Source organism: Drosophila willistoni, assembly GCF_018902025.1.
Source record: "Drosophila willistoni isolate 14030-0811.24 chromosome 2L unlocalized genomic scaffold, UCI_dwil_1.1 Seg168, whole genome shotgun sequence".
NCBI lineage: Eukaryota > Metazoa > Arthropoda > Insecta > Diptera > Drosophilidae > Drosophila > Drosophila willistoni.
In genome coordinates, this window is record NW_025814047.1 from 10,203,087 (window position 1) to 10,224,099 (window position 21,013).

The 21,013-nt window shown below is 34.4% G+C and overlaps 1 protein-coding gene across 3 annotated transcripts in view; it reads right to left on the minus strand.

Annotated features, from left to right (window-relative positions):
• Positions 1-749: 749 nt before the first annotated feature.
• Positions 750-21,013, minus strand: part of LOC6652379 (amphiphysin) — a 39,675-nt gene continuing 19,411 nt past the window's right edge. Inside the window, exons 2-10 of one of the 3 annotated variants that reach the window (XM_015176512.3) lie at positions 6,237-6,372; positions 5,962-6,152; positions 5,789-5,893; positions 5,566-5,736; positions 5,415-5,496; positions 5,219-5,341; positions 2,946-3,368; positions 1,519-1,661; positions 750-1,004 (exon numbers count right to left, since the gene is read on the minus strand). In XM_015176512.3, the coding sequence (XP_015031998.1) occupies positions 924-1,004; positions 1,519-1,661; positions 2,946-3,368; positions 5,219-5,341; positions 5,415-5,496; positions 5,566-5,736; positions 5,789-5,893; positions 5,962-6,152; positions 6,237-6,372 (1,455 nt within the window). In that variant the 3' untranslated portion in view covers positions 750-923. Of the gene's footprint in view, positions 1,005-1,518; positions 1,662-2,945; positions 3,429-5,218; positions 5,342-5,414; positions 5,497-5,565; positions 5,737-5,788; positions 5,894-5,961; positions 6,153-6,236; positions 6,373-21,013 lie in introns of all 3 variants that reach the window. The other 2 variants (XM_002074551.4, XM_023181069.2) reach the window with 2 other exon arrangements.

The window sequence follows — 21,013 nt, forward strand, 5'->3', positions numbered from 1 at the left end:
ATCAATAAACTTAGTTGAGTAAGCCCACTCAACTCACATATACATACATATATAGGTTATATGGTTGGAGATGCTTCCTTCTATGACTTGCACAAGGCATATGCGCTAGGGTGCTTATATGCTTGAGTGAGCGAGATACTAAAATATGCTTGTAAAAAGCATGTGAACAGAATTTTTTAAAAATACGTAAATGCATTTGTTCTGATAAATTTGAAATATTTGTTTTATGGGTGTATGGTATACCTAAGTCGGCGGGACGACTTATTTACTTCATTTTTAATTCGCTTTATTTTTATTTTTTTGTAAATTATTTTCATTTGTTCAATGTGTGTGTTTATGCGATAAATAAATGTTTAAATTAAATATAAATTGGTATTATGAGTTAGCTTAACAGTGCAGCGTTTTAACATTTCTTCCTTTTTTTAACTGCAGTTACTTATGCTTTTGATAAATTTCATTTTGGTTAACCAAGTTATTATAACTGCAAAATATATACGTATTTATTAAGAAATAAACACAAACAAATTGACTATACAAAACTCGTACTACAAATTAAAAGGTTAACCAAATTGATTTAAAAAAAAAATATAAATAAGGTTATCGTATGACAATTTTATCGTTTGCTTTGTCTGTATTAATTGTGGGTTTGCTTTTTTAACGAAATTTTTTATATGCATAAATGTTCTTTTATTTTTTGTAACTTAAAACTAAAAAATATGTGTTTTTGATTGGATTTTTAACAACAATAATAAAGGTTTGGGAAGCACTGCATTTTTAATTGCGTAGTAAATTTAAAACAAAACAATTTAAAATTAGGACAAAAAATAATTTCTTGAGGCAAAGTTGACCAAAAGTTTTGTCTGTTGAAATATATAACAACAATTTGTCAGATCTCGATGTTTTCTCAATCTAGCTGGTTCAGCTTAAATAGGGCGGGTAAAGTTGGCGGGAAACAAGCCTTTCTCCTGAGTGCCTTCCTTTTGCCCCATTAACCATCCTTCCTCCTGCAAATTAGCAATAAAAAACTAGATACAATAGAGACAAGACTAGTTCTTATAGCGAATTAAAAGAAGCGCAACGGTGGTGTTTCTCGTCCTCGAGCAAGTGGAGCCCTCGCCAATACTATTATACAAGGTGGTGCAAAAGAAGTTATCCGGGCCAAAAGAAGACATCCGATGTTGTTTGGCACTCATTTTTTTCCAAATAAAAAAAACTTGTGTTTATTTGGCCAATAAATTTCTCAATGTTTAAATACACATAATTTAAAAACAGAATCAAAGTTTTTTATAAAAAAAAAAATTAGAGCCAATCAACATCGGATGACTTCTTTTGGCCCGGATGACTTCTTTTGCGCCACCTTGTATTAATTTGTACATGTGAAATTATTTTCAGCCAATAACAAAACATTTTTCAATTATTTTATGATTTGAGGCACTTCATTTACTTTTTTTTTATTGAATTAAGCGGTAGGTATGACGTCCAGGTCTCGCAAACATATAAGAAAAGATCATTTCTTACCTGATCCTCAGGGTCATCATACTCAATAACGCGAATTGTATCTCCAATTTCAAAACTGAGCTCATCCACATCTTCTTTCACATAGCCATATGTAGCCTTTACTCGATAAAGAACTCCAGGCGGCAAATCGACAGCGTTGGCATCTATTTACATAAAAAATGAGAAGTATACTTTCCTTAAATATGCTATGATTTTTTAAATCTTGATAAACATTTTCTTATGTAGTAAAACAAGAATTTTGTGGACTTATATTAATTTTCTTTAATTGTCAGTTAGATCAAGACAAAGCAACATTTCGCAGAGTTAGATCACAATTTTAATAATGTAATGAAGCGTAAATGGATGCATGCATATGTTGTATGTAATTCATATAATGTATGTAAGACTTATTGTCATAAAAAAGATTTAACATTTGATCAAAAAGGGGAAAAATTAATAATACACCACTGCACCCTCAAATGAGAGTTTAATTAAAAAGCAGTTCAATTTTAAAAATATCATAGAAGCTAACTTTGGCTACGCCGATTTTATATCTAATACTATCATATTGGTAAATTTCATGGGGATACTTCAATTTTTGCAAAAATGTTTCTTCTAGAGCTATATGATATAGTGATCCGATCCTAAAAATTTTCATACTTTATCTTACCCGGCTTTTTATTACCCAAAAAAAAAAATTAATCGCGATAGCTCCTAAGATGGCTGAGTAAAACGCATACGCACAGATGGACATGGCTATATCAACTCAGCTTCTCATGCTGATAAAGAATATACATATATACTTTATGGGGTCGGAAACGTCTCCTTCTGTGCGTTACAAACATCTGACCAATTTTATAATACCCTCTATGAAAGGCATAAAAATGCAAGGAAAATAGTATAACATCTTTTAGTTCTCTAGGCACGCATGTACGTACATATTGTTGGGAATATTCAAAATATAAAACCTTGACAGGTTTGACAATGTAATCTGTTTATATAAATAAGACAGCAGACACGATGATTTTGTATTTGCATTATTCTATGCTATTGTTTTACAGTGTGAATTAAAATAACTTGATACATGACACATATGTATATATGTATATTCAAGAAAACAGACTTCACAGCTCTCAAATGAATATAAAGTATAAAACTGTGTATGGAATTTAGAAAAACATCCCTTTCGTTTTCGATAAATTGGTAAGCTATCTGATCATGGACATTGTTTTTTGTAAGGTTTTACTTACCTTTTGGCATTTCGTAGATGAAATCATCATCATTCTGATCATCCTCGAATGGATTTATTATGTTTATCTTATCTACGATTTGTTGCTGTTGTCTATTGTGATGATAATTGACTGATTCTAAACTAGTGATTCTTGACTGATCTGTTTGTTGACTTCTTGTAACTGAGTGTTTTGTGAATATTGATGTCGTATTATTACCTAATTTCTTCAATTTGTGCTCCTCAAAAGAATTGTTGCCATTATTGAGCACCGATGGCAACTCTTTGGGCTGTTTCCCACCGCTTGTCGATGCAGAAGTGGATATGGATGATTCTTTATGTGCAAGCTCTGTCGCTTCACCATTATTATTGTTATTGTTGCTTCCATTCACCTCAGACATTGCTGCCGTCGTGGTCGTCGTCTGCTCAAAAATCTCTTCGATAGCCGTTGTTACCCCTTGAACCACAGTTGAGTTGGGCTTTGTGTTAGCATTTGGACTGCTTATGTCTATGGAATCAGTTTTGTCTTCTCCCGTGGCTACTGCACCAGTTTCTGGATCAGAACCGCTGCTTTTGGTGGTCGCTTCGGTTTTAGCTGGCGCCTCTTTCAGTTCTAGGTTTTTTATTTCTGTTGCTTGTGGTTCTGGCGTTGAAGAAATTGAGTCAAATCGAGGCTCAAGCAAAATCGAGTTTGTAGATGTTGCTGATTTTTTTATCGTATTGTTTTAAGATTTTGTTGTTTGTTTAAGTTTATAGCATGTGTGTTTGTGGAAATAATTATTCATAGTTGGTTTTTTTTTTTTTTTTGTGTTAGTCAAACAAAAAAATCAAACATAAAGAAAAGAAAAAGAAAATTATAAAAATTAAACAAGCACATGCATTAAAAAGAACAAATTTTTTTTTAAATATTTAGCACATGCAACATTCTACCTTATGTACGGGCTTTATTAATCAAACTCTTTTAATGATTTATCCAATTTAGACCTGGAAAGGGTCTAAATAGTATAGTCCTGGAAAGGAATATTTCCATACCCTCGCAAACTACGTATTTGTATTTCAACGATCAACGCAAATTTCAACAGCGCTGTAATTTTGGATGTAAGCTTTTAAAAACTCCAGGCATTATACATATATCTACGGTATATGTATATCTACTAAAGGAACGAACGGTTGAAAACAGACACTTTTATAAAGCGTTCGTTATTATTATGCGATTGTCATAAAAATATTTGTCACATTAATATATGCGTACTTATAATTGATTGTTCCAAATTAAATGAAGAGCGTGTAACCTAGCTAAAACAAGCACTATCGGTCGAAATATAATTTTTTGCTCCGTATACCATTATTACTAACACTAGCAAGAAAACTTGCAAAGATATACAAACTTCGTCACAGCTGAAGGTAACTCCGGGCTTTGGTTATTAGTCTAATAATTTATCTTGAAGAAATAAAAGCACTTGGGTCAATTAATAACACAGGCCGACATGATGTTTGGTGACGTTAACCTGAGAGGTGTTTTTAACTAATTCGGGTACGCTGTTTCTGACTGCATACTCAGTTTTTGTTCATCACATCCAGATTTTGTGAAATTAGGGGATCTAGGGTTGGAAAATAGGCACCCAAAAGTATACTATATAAAGTTAAAAATTGTTTTCGACATTTTTAACGAATTGTAGAATTTCTTGTTTAAGAAAATAGCTGTTGTTTGCCAACATTACTAATAAACAATTTGTTAGATGCATAAATTTACAATAATTCTTTAAAATTAACAAGTTGCATACTTTTTGGTTCGAATTTTACTCATTTTTGAACCATATCCAAAGTGTATGAAATTATGCATGATAACAAGAAATGACTCTTTGATTTTGTGTAAATTGCGTTTAAATCAGTTTATATATATATATATATATATTAATAAGTTAAAATAATAACGTTTAGAGTATAATAATTTGTTTATATTATACTAGAATATATTGAAAATGAGGCCATTTTGAATAATTCCAACGCATTTTTTTCGAAATCCCGGCGTGATGGGCAAAAACTAAGTACAGGGCCGTGATCAGCAACCCCAAATTACTATAAAAGACCTATTGAACTTAGAACACTTTTTCATGACCTCGAAAATGTCGGCCTGTATAATCAACACCGAACAAGTGTTGCTAAAGCCTAGTAAAATTGGTGGATTGGTTATACCAACATTGCGATGCTCTCACCCTAAATAATCTAAACTAGTTTAATAAAGATTTATTAAAATTTCTTCTACTTTATGTATGTGTATAAATATAAATAATACACCGAATTTATTGACTAAAAAAATTGATGATTTTTTAAACTTTAAATCTTTTGTTACGCTTTTGAGCAATAAGTTATTTTTTATTTTTGTGGTTTATTAAGAAAAAACTACAAAGTAAACCAAACGAAGTTGATCAAGAACAAAAACAATAATATAATGAAGTTAAGTATTTAAACAAAAATGTTGTTTGGACTTACGGCTGTTGGCTCCATCGCCGTTTATGGTGATTTGATTTTGATAGTTCTGGCTATTATTAGGATTGGAGTTACTTAATTTGTTTACAGGCAATTGAGCTGGGCTGGAAGCCTTAACAACATTGGCTGACAAAAAAAAAAAAAACTTGCAGTTTTAAAAACAAAAACTAATTATATTAATCCATTTTTTTTTTATTACCCGTTTGCTTGCGTAGTGTATTCGATCCACGTTGGGATTCAGTTGCCAATTTATCAACGATGGCTTCAAGCTCCGAGTAGATCTACAAGACAAAAAAAAATAGCATAATTTATAAAAGTCTAATTTTTAAAAGCAGTATTTGATTTTGTACCTTGGCCGTTTCATTATGAAAAACTTGCTCTGTGGCAAAGAGGGTCTGCAAGTTGGTAACTAGAAATAATATCCTTGAATCGTATAATGCTGGCAGCTCGTCATGCAGTTCAGTATTTAATATTTCATAGGTGCGTCTAGCCTCCTCAAGCTGTTCACGGCCTTTCGTTAACTAAGGTGAAAATATAAATTTAATGCATAGAAAAAAAGTACAGTTTGCTCACCTTAATATCATCCTTTCGCTTATTAGCATTGGCCTGGAGATTTTGAAACGAGTGACGTTGGCCATCGTAATCAATTAGTTTACGATTGCGTTTTTCTACCTTTTTCTGTTAAAATAAATTAAAATATCTCTCACAATTCCTTGAGAATTAATGCGGTATTTCGTGATTCGTACCTTCATTTCGGGAAATTGTCCGGTATAAGTATTAAGCGGAATCAGCACTTGATCACCCAGTTTGTGTGCAAAATCTTGCCACAGACTCTCCGAGGCTGCTGTTTGTGCTTGCAACGCGTCATAACCGGTCCATTGTGGCTCATAGACTTCGCCAACAGCCTCCATCAAAGATTTTGAAGCAGATTGTGCAGCTAATAAAAAAAATATTTAATTAAAAAAAAAATAAAAATTTAATAAAACTTAGATGGGACTGATTTTGATTTTTCTATACATACCACGAATACATCTAATATAATTATTAAATTCTTTTTGCAATCTGTTTGCACTTGCTTGTTGGCGATTGAAATTGTTTAAGTGATCATCTAGAATGTCATCAGCTGTGCGATCTACCTTGCCCAAGTTCTGGAGAATCTGCAAATGAATTATTTAACATATAAATATTTCACCATACTATGGGATCGTATCTCATCAAGTACACATATATGTAGTATGTACAAAGGTGCACCCCTACTAGAGATGACTACTAGCTTGTTTTCTGTTTAACCCCTTCCCCAATTATACAAAACTTCTTTTTTACCACACACTTTAGATTTAAATCTTGGTATTATTGCTATTAAAGATCAATACAATATGTTTTTGAATTAAAATTCTTTTTATACCCTTGCAAAAAGCGTATATTAATTTTGGTCAGAAGTGTGCAACGCATAAAAGGAAGCATTTCCGACCATATAAAGTATATATATTCTTGATCAGCATGACAAGACGAGTTCATATAGCCATGTCCGTCCGTCCGTCCGTCTGGATCAACGCAAACTCCTCCTATACCATTAGAGCTACAGTGTTGAAATTTTGCATGTAGGCTTGTATATACTGCAGGGCTTGTATATCTCGTATATCAAATTGCGTTGGTTTTTTAATGTATATGACCGTTTTAGTTTGTTTTATGTGTCTATGTGTTCAGGTCGTCCACATTCTATGTGAACTATAAACCCACATACCTACGAGCACCTACATACATATATGCAAGTATAATAAAGTAAGTAAGTCGTCTCGTCTAATGGAGCGCCTAATAAAACTCGTTTATATGTACATATATCTTCCATGTTGATAATCCGATTTTAATCATATTTGATAGGGTTCAATTGTCCAAAAATTGAGACAGGCAATCAGTTTTTTGTAGATCATGAAGGCGAAAGTGGGCGTGGCAAATTTAGCTTTGTTAGTTTTCAAGCAAATGTGTTTTGTTTAATTTTCGGGGACGAAAGTGGGCGTTGCAAAATAAGAAAAAAGTAATATTTGCGCGTGTACTAAGCCAGTACACATTCCAAATTTGGTGTCTATAGCTGGCATAGTCCTTGAGAAAATCAGTCCGTTGCTGCGGTTTATGTAAATTTCGGGGGCGTAAGGGGGCGTGGTACGTACCAAATTTGGTGACTTTAGATCTTGTAGTCTCCGAGATCTATGTACGTGTTCATACGGACAGACGGATGGACGGACATGGCTAGATCGACTCGGCTCTTCATCCTGATCAAGGAAATATATACTTTATGGGGTTGGAGGAAAAGCTTCCTTCTGTCTGTTACATACATTTTGGCGACTTTAATATACCATTTCACCCTATGGGTGTATGGTATGAAAATCATAAGTTTAGTTGGATGTTCGGCAACGATGCTATTTGCTGCCCTAGATTACCAAAAACCAGAGGGCCGGGGTTATCTTCGACCGCGTCAAAGTGTATATACCCTTCCAAGCCGTTTGATACTTGGATAAAATTTGAAAAGACAAAATCTGCGCATGTACTAAGTCATTTGGATATTTGGTGTCTCTAGCTGGTATAGTCTTTGAGAAAGTCGGTTTTATATAATTTGCGGGGGCGGAAGTAAACGTGGCAAACATTTGAAACAAACTTGACCGTAGGTACTTCACGAGTATACATACCATACATACATTTTGGCGACTTTAATATACCTTTTCACCCTTTATGGTATTTTGGTATAAAAGCACTGCTGTTTTTGTAAACCCAGCTGTACATATATACATACATATGTATGTACATACATATATTTAAGTGAAGAGGATTATTTTAAGCGTTTTTACTTTGGCTCTCTTGCCACCTAGCGTATCAATTGTGACTCCAACCTTTCCCACAACTTTTCAAAACATACGCTTTATAAGTGAGTTGCAGAGTGGAGATATTTTAATCTAAACCTACGTAGAATATAAAAAGCGGACTTTGATTCAAAAACTCTAATGGAATGTTGAAATTCTGTGATTGAAAATTAAATCGAGAAAAGCAACTAGAGAAAACTCAATTTTGGATGGCTCATCTGAATTGATAACTTTTTAGCCAAACTCTTGACTCTACCATTAGGTTAACTTTATATGTGTGAACATACATACATACATTTGTCAAACACGTGTATGCATACATATGTATTTATTTACATCCATTTATTTGTTGGAGTATCACATATCAAGAGAGGAGAGAGTGGTTATAGAAATTTATTTACATCCACTTAGTCTCCCTGTTTAACAGTCTGTCAACTTTCACTTTTAAATTTTCAATTCTTTTCTTATAAATACCTACATACTTAAATATGTATTTTGTGTGTAAACTTGAGAGATAATATGATACGTCCTCCATTACATACACCAAATGACATACATACTTGACTCTTGAATATTAAATTGTTAAATCCATTTTGACGACTTTAATATACCATTCAATCATATTGTCACTCATCGAAGTCGGTCGTGTTTTTGTTTGCGCTCTCGATTAACTACTGTCTTTCATTCTTTCGTGAAGCTAATTTATAATATTCAATTTAAATTCATTGCCTTACCAATTTTTAATAATTCGCTATACTCATCGCGAAGTTTGGGTTAAATTTACTAACATTTATATACATATATTAATATCAAAACTTTAACAAACGCAAATATAATTTTGTTGTTGCGCTGCTTAGTTTTTGATTTCGTTCTATTTTTTTTTTGCTCCCACCCGGGCTTCAATTTACAGTTCATAGTTTGTTTTTGTTTGTGTGGTGTTGGTGCTCTCTATTCTTTTGTTTTCTCTTTTGATCGCGCTCTCGGCCGTTAACTTCGCGCTGGTGACCAGTGTTGCCGTTTTTCCCCGAGCAAAATAAGCTGAATTAACAAAAAAAACCAGCCAGAATAAGCTAAATCCCAGAAAAAAATAGCTGAAAAATAAGCTAATTTTTTTAAGTTTTTAAATTATAAAAAACATATATTTTTAAAAAAACTTCATGTTTATGAAAAAAAAAAAAAACGAAAACAAAAGAAATTTAAACTTATAAAGTTCATTTAAATGACATTAAACCTGCTATTAGATTGTCTACAGACTGTTCGGGCTCATTATCTAATTGTTCCACATTTTCTATAGACTTCAGGCAGATTGAAGAAACTTTGTAATCAAAGCAACATTTGTTGTGTCGGCTCAATCCGGATCTAGAATTTAAAAATATAAGTTTTTGTTCTGATGAGACTATCACTTTCTGAGACATTACCTTATGGTTAATATTGAATTTAACGTGTCAACGTTCATCCTATTTCTTATTTTATTTTTTATTAAATTAACTTGGCTAAAAACCCTTTCCACTTCGGCGTTCGACCAAGGTAAAGAATGTATTTCAAGCGCAACAGAACTCAGCTTAGAAAACCGGTTGTTTCCGCCCGAGTCTCTGTAATTCAATACTTCAACCCAAAATTTAATTGTGTCCTCAGTATTTTCCCAAGAGATAAGTGTCAATTCATTGTATTGACGTTCAATTTCGTCAATATTGGGAATTCCAAAAAACTCCAAAATCGGAATGATGTTTTTTTTTTTAGTTTTTAAAATATTTTCTACTGCAAAAGCATCGGCTTGTTTTAAGATTTTAAAATTGTCGGGTAACCTAAAATTAGAAAAATATATTCATTCAGCCATTCCTTGAATTCTGAGCTCTGTAGCCAGACGTCTCTAACTTTTTGTTTATAATTTTCTTTAGGCATGTTTACAAATGACCAATCTATTTAATCAAGGTAGTTAGAGATGGAAGTATTGCAGAAATTAGTGATGTAAGACTTCAATAGATGCCAGACTGTAACTTTGTCAATTAATCGGCATTTGGGAAACTTTATTATAACAACTAAAAGATATATTAAATAAGCTAAAAATTAGCTGTTTCGATTCTTAAATAAGCCAGATTTTCCGCTATCCGCAATTTCCCAATTTTATCCGCAATCGCTCTTGAAAATAAGCCAGATCTGGCCGAAAATAAGCCAAAACGGCAACACTGCTGGTGACAAGTTTTTGTTGTTGTGTGTTTTAATACAGAAAAAATAAAAATATTCTCTTTATTTGTTTTCTCTTTCTAATTTGCATATTGCAGTTAGCTTTTGCCTTGGTTTGTATACGTCTCTCTTAACATATATATCTATTTTTCCCTTTTTATACCATACACCCATAGGGTGAAATGGTATATTAAAGTCGCCAAAATGTATGTAACAAGCAGAAGGAAGCATCTCCGACCCCACAAAGTATATATGTATATTCTTGATCAGGATCAACAACCGAGTCGATCTAGCCATGTCCGTCTGTCCGTCCGTCCGTCTGTCCGTATGAACACCTAGATCTCGGAGACTGTAAGAGCTAGAGCCACCAAATTTGGTATGTAGACTCGTGCAGAATGTAGAGCGATCAAGTTTATTTCAAATTTTTGCCGCGCCCCTTTCCGCCCCCGCAATTTAAAAAAGCGTTTATCTCAAAAACTATTCCAGCTAGAGACACCATATTTGGTATGTATGTTCGCTTAGTAAATGCACACATTTTGTATGTATAAAAATTTTGCCACGCCCTTTTCCGCCCCCGTAATTTGAAAAACTTGATTATCTCCCGTATTTTTTTACCTTATGCAATCAAATTTGGCACACTTAAATTTAATACTAATATCTAGCAAAATACCAAATTTGATCAAAATCGGACAAAAAACAGTCGAGTTATGCATATAAACGTTTTTCCATAAGGCCGGAGTTGGCCGTTGGCTGGTGGGGGCGCTAGGGTGCTCGTATGACTGAGTGAGCGAGATAGCTTGTAAAAAGCATGTGAAAATGCATTTGTTTAATAAAGTTGAAATATTTGCTTTACTGGTGTATGGTATACCTAAGTCGGCGAGACGACTTACTTACTTCATTATTTATATATTGATTTATAATTTGTTTTTGTTTAAATCAATTATTTAATAATGTCTGCCTGTTGCAAATATAATTTCAATAATCACAGCAAGACCAGTGAAGACTTTCTTTACTGTTGGCTGTGTGACAGCGTAATGCACTTTAAATGTGGTGCAGTGCTGCAAAATGAAATTTTTTTTTATACGTAGCTTGAACTAAAAATCTACGTATTTTTACGTAGCCAAAATTTGGTCAAATACGTAGATCTACGTATTTTTTTTTAAAGTCAAACAAAGCCAATTATAAAGGGTATTTTAATAATATATATGCCATATTTGTTTACATATAAGTTTTTATTAATAAAATTAACATTTTTTTTAATATTTAGGAGTGAATATTTTTATTAAAATAGCTTAGGTGCTCTTTCGATGGCTCAGATGATATTTGTTTTAAATGGTCTTAAATGATCTACGTAAAAATACGTAGATTTTGCAGCAATGATGTGGTGGTTACACAGTCAAGGTGCGGGATAGTATTGCACAGGGTGGCGGCCTTAAATGGGGATGTATTTAAAACCCTATCAGCTGGCGTTCATAAGCTCCAAGAGAAGCTTTTGGCGATGGAGGTTCAATTTAGAAGTTCTAAACTTTTGATTGAATCTCCGACGCGAAAGAGGCCCAGGTTTCATGGCGCGTCCCTCAGTCCGTCGGCACATTCGTCTCTACCAGTTCCGGCTTTCGACAATGACCCTATGTCACCAAATGTACAGCAGCTGATATCGTTTAGGAGTCCGGCTTTAGCAGGTGTAGAGTCTCTTCCCATTTCCCCGGGAGGCAGTATCCTACCTGCTAACACGATATCGGTTGAAGTTTCCGAACCGGCAGGGCAAACATCCGTTTCCAGGAATATTGTCAATAAAGTAGTTACAAGAGGAGCTAGTAAAGTGCTGGCTGCTTCACTACTGTAGCCGCTACTGCTGTGCCTAGTATTCCTAGTTCCCTTGTTGTAGTTCCACCCAAAAAGCAAATTTTTATTTCGAGGCTTGATCCCAATACTACTTCTGAAGAAGTCATAGCCTACATCCAGGGCAAAGTTCAAGCACCAAACATTGCTGTGCAAAAGTTCTGTTTTTCATATACTCGGAACATTTCGTCCTTTAAAATAAGTGTCTCCCCAGATCTTTTTGGCCAGCACACCTTGTTGTAAAAAGAGTATACAATAAAAAAGAAGAATCGGCCTTCGATTAGCGTGCTACCTGCCTCTGTGAATAACGTTCCTTCCGGCTCGTTTGCACCTGTTGGCGAGTCAAAAAACTAATTTCGTCCCTAACTCTGGCCTATCAGAACGTACGGGGACTAAAGTCTAAACTCTCTAGACTCTATGTAGATAGTCTAGCTTTTGACTTGCATATTCTTGCCTTTACTGAGACTTGGCTGAAGCCTGATATTGCCGATGCTTCAATTTTCCCCTCAAAATATTTAATATATAGACATGATCGGACTATCCTTAATGCTGGTGGCGTTTTGATCGCTGTTGAGTCGGCGTTCTCGTCTGAAATTGTGATTGTTCATAGATGGTCTGCTTGAGTTGTCTCTAACTCAAATAAATCCTGTCCGGAATAGTCGTAACAGATTACTAGATCTGGTATTTGTGTTGGATTCTTCCAACTGCGATGTTTCCAGGACTGATCCCTTAGTTATCCCTGAAGACAACTTTCATTCAATTCTGGATGTAACCATTGACCTTCCTTTTGGGGTTATGTCTCGACATAATAACTCGATGCCTTCAACCCGATGTTTTCGCAAGACAAACTTTACTAAACTTAAAAAACTCTTGTTAACTAATGATTGGACATATCTGTATACTTGCAAGGATATGGACTCTGCTATTTCTGTCTTCTATAAAACTCTTGAGTCTTTCTTTGATGTTTGTGTCCCGCTTGTGACTCAAGGATGGTCTGATAGACCTCCTTGGTTCTCATGTGAGTTATGTAACTTGAAGAACGTAAAATCAAGATGTTCCCTATATGTAGTTGCCCGATTTTAGACCCTGTGTTTTTTGAAAGTTCGGTTCTTAGCGTACTCAGTACCGTTAAACCAATATATGCACCTGGCCCTGATGGAATACCAGGCTGCGTATTAAGGTTTTGCGAAGAAGCCCTATGTAAGCCAATACTTAAGTTGCTTACACTGTCCGTCACATCTTCCGCCTTTCCGCCTTCCCGCCTATCTGAGAGGAATCATATATTATTCCTCTTCATAAAAAGGGGATGAAGTCCGAAGCCTCCAATTATAGGGATATTTCTAAATTGTCTGCCATACCCAAAGCATTTGAGAAAATAATAACATCTCAATTGCAGCATTTTTGTAGCTCAATCATTTCGTCATCCCAACATGGGTTTAAAAAACGTAGATCGACAACTACTAACCTATTAGAATTTTCATCTCACTCAATCAAAGGGTTCAAGACTGCCGTGCAAACTGACGTCATTTATACTGACTTCAGCAAGGCCTTTGACTCTGTTAATCATACTCTGCTTTTATATAAATTAAACGCACTTGGCATCCCCAGCCTTTTGCTAGATTGGATTCTTCAATATCTTTCTAAGCGTACACAAAAGGTCCTCTTTAAGTCTTCATTTTCTAAGACCATCCAAGTGACCTCTGGAGTACCTCAGGGTAGTCATTTGGGTCCATTGCTATTCACTCTTTTTATAAATGATGTTCCATTGGTAGTGACACATTCTCGTGTGCTTATGTACGCGGATGATGTCAAGCTTTACCTCAGTTTTAAAGACATATCGTCTTCTTGCCTGCGTCGATCCGATCTTAATGATCTTCAGGGTTGATGTGAAACCAACCTATTAAACCTCAACGACTCTAAATGTAAAGTTATGTCTTTTTATAGATGCACTCCATACTTAGCAACTTACTATCTTAACGACACTGCCTTAGAACGGTTAGATATTATCAATGACTTAGGTGTTCTTATGGACCATAAATTAACTTTTAATCCTCATATTTCTGCTATAGGTAGTAAATCTATGAATGTTCTTGGGTTTGTGAAACGATGGTCAAAAGAGTTTGACGATCCGTACACAACCAAAATTCTATATACTTCTTTAATCCGTCCTATCTTAGAGTACGGATCTTGCATATGGTCACTTCAATATGAGACGCACCAAAATAAAATTGAATCTGTTCAAAAGCAATTTCTGCTTTTTGCTCTTCGCGGTCTAAATTGGGATCACAATGTCAATTAGACATACTAAAAATTTTATTCCTCTATCCTTAAAACACTGTAGTTCTAAATATTCTTTGCATGAACCTTTTCGAGTCCTATGTTCTGATTACAATCTTCTGTATCCCGTAATCAGATCAGAAGCCTCTCTTTCTTTTGTGAAAACCTCTATTTTAGCACATTTAGCTCGTAATTAGCTGTAGTTAATCATATTTTTAATTGTTTGTCCGTTTTATTTGTTTTTGGGAGGTGGACAGCGATCTGCTTGGGCTCGCGCGAATCACGCTATGTCCTGGTGTCGTATGGGCCACTTGAACGTACTTCGCATTGTACGCGTCAACGTCCAGACAATATTTCCCCCTATGGGTGCATGACATAAAAAATCAAAATATGTTTCTATTAACAAAAGAAAATAACAAAAAACCAAAAAAAGGTAACAAAAATCAACTGCCAAGAAATTGTTTACACAACTAAAACTATTAGTTCATTATAGTGTTTTAACAACTTTGTAGTTAAAATTAATACTTTGTGGGGCTACTGTTGGAATCTATGACTGGTCCCAAGCGTATATTCATCGATTGGACTAGGTTTCTGACTTTTTTTGTTTTTTTGTTATTTTGTTTTATTACTTACTAATAAATTTTTAGTTTAGTTTACCTATTTTCGTTAAAAAATATTTCGATAATCATATTCTTACCTTTTTTATTTCGCTTTAAAGCAAAAAATTGAAATGTTTTCCCTGTATATAAACACTTTCTTGCCAAACTGTATGTACAAGAAGTCATCCGATGTTGTTTGGCTCTCATTTTTTCTAAATAAAAAAACTTATGTTTATTTGGCCAATAAATGTCTCAATGTTTAAATAAACATAATTTAAAAACAGAATTAAAGTTTTTTATAAAAAAAAAAAAATAGAGCCAACCAACATCGGATGACTTCTTTTGGCCCGGATGACTTCTTTTGCGCCACCTTGTATGTACATATGTATGTGCATGCTCCATTTTGGTCATTATCTGACCATGTGTGTATAATATGTCACAAGTTTGCGTCACCAATCTTCTGGTATGTGTAAGTATTTATACATATATATGTATATAAATATACAGTGGTGGTCAGCGGGTTAGCCCCTTTTTTTTTGTTTGATTTTAAATTTGATTTTCTCGGCTCCTAAGAAAGTTAATGAAGAAATTTTTTCAGTAATTTGTTGGTTATTGTATTTAGATGATGACACGTAATTATTGTCATGCCAGCTTTCGGCGTTTTTTTTACAGGTGCGTTTGAAAAAAAATAGGCCCCCAAATGCTGGCCATTAGTTTAGCCCGGTCTTTCCAAAATCTTTAATATTATAGTTAGACATGTGTATTCTTTGAAGAAGTTGTAGATCTAGGTAATCTAAGATAAACTGCATACAAAAAATTTTCATTTTAGCCCCAGTATTTGATTTGGGGCCAATCGAACTTTCGGGTTTTTGTATGTAATTCTTGAGGTCTCTTGGTTTGACGCCGTTTTACGATACCAATTTAAACTAAAGTAATATTTTCTTATTCTAAGTATTAAACTGAATTGAATTTCCCGTCAAATGATACATGTTTCATAAAAATCCGACAAAAATTAGATTGATTTCATCGCCCATACTTTAAAAAAACTAGGTAAACAAAATTTCCCACACATCCTCCATCTCTTTCTTTGCACGCATGTATGGGAAATTTTTTAAATTTATTTTACCTGTTTATTTTTTAAAGTATGGGCGATGAAATCAATCTAATTTTTGTCGGATTTTTATGAAACATGTATCATTTGACGGGAAATTTTTGGTATGCAGTTTATCTTAGATTACCTAGATCTACAACTTCTTCAAAGAATACACATGTCTAACTATAATATTAAAGATTTTGGAAAGACCGGGCTAAACTAATGGCCAGCATTTGGGGGCCTATTTTTTTTCAAACGCACCTGTAAAAAAAACGCCGAAAGCTGGCATGACAATAATTACGTGTCATCATCTAAATACAATAACCAACAAATTACTGAAAAAATTTCTTCATTAACTTTCTTAGGAGCCGAGAAAATCAAATTTAAAATCAAACAAAAAAAAAGGGGCTAACCCGCTGACCACCACTGTATGTAGGTGTATACACACATACATATGTAGACCACAATTCGTCTGCCATTCTTTTCTATGAATATGTATGTAAGTTTATATAATACTAGTTTTATTTTTGCTTGCAAAAAAGAATATTTTTACTCATAGCCAACAAAACAGGCCTACTAATGAGACACAGGCTCTTGTTTAAGAATACTTACATATACATATACATTGTATCTATACATTCATACATACATACATATGTACGCACAGACACAAAATTTAAAATTTTTTGTGTTTATATGTACATACATATGTACATATATGTATACATATATATATGTATTTCTTAATTCACATGTGCGTTAGTGGGTTGAATTTTTGGTCTCCAGCAAGCGGCCAAGAAAGTAAACCAAAAAACGTATATATGTATGTACATATGTACATGTTCACATATAAGTACATACATATGTATATGTATGTATATATTTTTGTGTGTAACCTATTGCAGTAGCTTTATAATATACACATAAGTATGTACATATGCATACATATGTACATATGTTCAATTCAATTTAATATGTGCTTTATTTCCAGTAATATAAATGTTTCATTAAAGCAAATGTTTAAGTAAGGATAACAGTGTTTTTAAGCATAGGCTTTCCATTTGTGACATTCAAATGTCTGTTCGACTACTAACCATAGAACACATAGATGGGACAAACTCATGATTTTTTGATTGCAAACGCTAGCCTAGTCATGGAACCCCAGAGAACTTCGGGAAAACCCGAACGTTCGTACTCTCAATGAGAGCGTAAAGTGTGGAGAGGGCCAAGCAGCTACGAAAAAATTTCAGTCTAGCACAGACTACAGAACGACGAAGGCAGGCCTATGTCGCTTGTGATTTCGTTCTGTCTATGTATGTGTACACTCATCGGTACATGCTCAGGCTTCGTAGTGTGTGTGTGACGTGAAGTTGTACAACATCGCATTTCAATAGCTCGCTCGACCAAAATTTTTAATTTTCGACAAAACAGCGACATTGCGAATAGGATATGCCCCTGTGGCTTATTTCTAGGATCTAGATACTGAACGAAGCTAACTTCAATTTACCGGCTTAGTACTAGAACTAACAAGAATTGTAATGTACAATGTTGGTAATAATATGCCCTTAAACACATTATTTAAGAGAGGTGATGCTCACGAATTGTAATTATAAATCAGATATTTTTTTTTCGCACACCTAGAATGGGCATAAAAATATTTTTAAAGATTATTAATTTGTTGTGGATTGATAGCTTAGACTTTCGGTTTTTTAGTGGGTATAGAAGACAAATTAATTTATTAATTTTGTTAATTGTAAGTCCAATGTGGATTTTGAAACTAAGCTTTTTATTAAACGTAATTCCCAAGTAGCAAACCCATTGAATCGGGGAGTTGCAAATTTTTATGAATATATACATATGTATTTACATATAGTAATTTTTTTAATCGTTTTTACATACATACATAATTCATATGTATGTACATATGTATACACATATTTCAACTAGGCCTCTAATTTCTACAAAGGATTAATAGGTACATATATCGGCAAAGATATATACATATATATATTGAAAAATGTACTGAATAACTACTGACCAGCCTAAAAAGGGAAAAGTTACTTGGGATTCGAGAAAATCAGGATCAAAGTTTGAAAATACAAAATACGATAAATTCGTGACCACCAGTGTATGTATATATGCACAGTGGCGGCCACGAATTTAAGACGTTTTTTTTTTTTGACTTTAGTTCTGATTTTCTCGGGGCTAACTTCGACCGCGTCAAAGTTCGTAAACCCTTGCAACTTTTCTTTACCTATAGCCATCAAAGAGGAAAAACGTTTTATCTAAAAACGCAAATGTTTGCGAAAGAACGGCCTACAATCTTATAATAGGAAATAACGAAGAAGAGATTGACAAAAGTCACTGTTTTCGACCGATCGTTCCCATGGGAGCTATATGATATAGTCACCCAATCAAATTTGGCATAGTCATTTATATGTGTAATAAACTCACCAATATTAAATTTCACGACATAAGCTCAGAAAATAACGAAGTTATTGAGAAAAGTCAATGATCGTGACTTTGTCGTTTGTATGGGAGCTATATGATATTGTGGTCTGATTCGGCTGAGTCCGAGATATACAAGCTTACATGTAAAATTTCAAATCAGTAGCTTCAACGGGCTAGGAGGAGTTTGCGTTAATCCAGACGGATAGCCGGACATGGCTATTTGAACTCGTCTCGTCATGCTGATCAAGAATATATATACTTTATATGGTCGGAGATGCTTTCTTCTATGCGTTGCACACTTCTGACCAAAATTAATATACCCTTTTCGCAAGGGTATAAAAATCTTTAATTCGTGGCCGCCACTGTATGTTCATTCAAAAAGATATCAGTGACGAACACATAATCATAATTTACGTAAATTTGCTTATATGTGTGGGGGTGTACGAAGATAAAAGTCTTCCCGCTCTCTATTTGTTGTATATCTTTGAAACTTGGAGGTATGTATAACGTAAGAGATTAAAAATAATCTGATGTTTGAAAAATGGTAATGGGCTCGGAAACGTCTCATTCTTTTGTTACAAAACAAAAGTGAAGTGAAAGTCATTCATATCGGCCAACTGCAACAAGAGGGAAGTATATATATTCTTGATCAGCATGAGAAGCTGAGTTGATATAGCCATGTCCGTCTGTCCGTCCGTCCGTCCGTCTGTGCGTTTGCGTTTTACTCAGCCGTCTTAAGAGCTATCGGGCTGAATAGCCCGACATTTTTTATTACCCGGGAAAAATAAAGTATGAAAACCATCAGGATTGGAGCACTATATCATATAGCTCACGAAAAACTAAAAGAAACATTTTCATAAAAATCGGAGTATGCTATAAAATTTACATATGTGATTGTAAAATAATTGTAAATAGAGAGTAAAATTGTTTTGTTTGTATATTGATGAATTGAGTTGCAGAAAACAAATTTTGAACATGTAAAATTATTATTACCAAGGACTCCAAGGGTATATAAACTTCGGCATAGCCCATGTTAGCTTCTTTGATATTTTTATTATCGATTTTGAACATATGCATTTAAGTATGAAATTCGATTTCTTTTGCATGACCACGGCGTGCACTTTTTACGAAGTCCAAACGTTGAACTCAATTTTCGACTGAGCTCACCAATCGTCGCCGGCTTGTTACTTTTATATAACCCCAAAAAAAAAAGTTCTTGTTTCAGCTTGATCTTATATAGATGTAGACTAAGATCTTTTCGCAAAATTCGCCACAATGACGACACAGAAAGGCACATTAACACAAAGGCACAAAGGAAAATTATGTAGCGAAAACGTAGATTCAAATTTTTTCACTAGACGGTCGATTGTCGAACGGGATGGCTTGTTAAATGGACCGTAAAATGCCCGTAATGCTCGTAAAGTGGCAGCAACAGAACGATTATTTTCATTAAAAATTTTCACGATTTGCAATCTTTGTTCAAGTGTGTAGCGTTCCATGATGAAATGTATACTAATGAAATTTACAAATGACAATCGAAAAATTAAAAATATTGCGTCGTTTGTCCTCCTTATCGCTTTATAATTACATCCAGAAAAAAGAAGACACGGGGCCAAACAAGGATTCCTTCACCATCTATTCCTCTCTCTTCCTCATCTATTCCCACTCCTTCCTTATCTATTCCTTCTTCTACTCTATCAAAAAACTAACAACTTCCTTCTCTGTCGGCTATCAGAATGTCAGAGGCCTTAATACTAAACTTACTAAACTCTTTGTAGATAGTCTGTCTTTTGATTTTGACCTAATTGTCTTTACTGAGACTTGGTTAAAACCTGACGTTTTTGACGCCACAGTTCTACCCTCTAATTTCAATATTTTTAGACGTGATCGTACTGATCGTAGGGGTGGTGGAGTTCTTATTGCTGTAGATTCCGCCCTATCATCGGGTCTGATAACAATACCTGTCTCAAGTACTATCGAATTTATATGCGTTAAGGTATCTTTTAGTCGTTTTTCCATTTTTGTTACCTGTTCTTACATTCCGCCCCAATCGGAATGGCCAACCTATTTACTACACTTAGATTCTATTAAATTTATAGTTGAATTACTTTCTGACAGAGACTTATTAATTGTCCTAGGGGACTTTAACCTGCCCACTATGACTTGGTCAACAGTTAATGGTAGCAAAACGTTGCTGCCCTCTGGGTGTCATGATTTTATTGATGGTCTGCTTGAGCTTTCGTTGGCCCAGCTGAATTCGATTTCTAATACGTCTGGCAGATTTCTGGATCTGATTTTTACTTCTGATCCTAGCTTTTGTGAAGTATCTAGAACTAGTCCAATGGTGTTACCAGAGGATAGTTATCATCCAACTTTAGAGTTATCTATTGAGTTTCCCAGCCGCGAGCCCATCTCCGAGTGTGATCCTACGGTAAGCACCCGATGTTTTCGGAAGACTGACTTTGTCGCACTAAACAATGCCTTTCTTAATACCGAT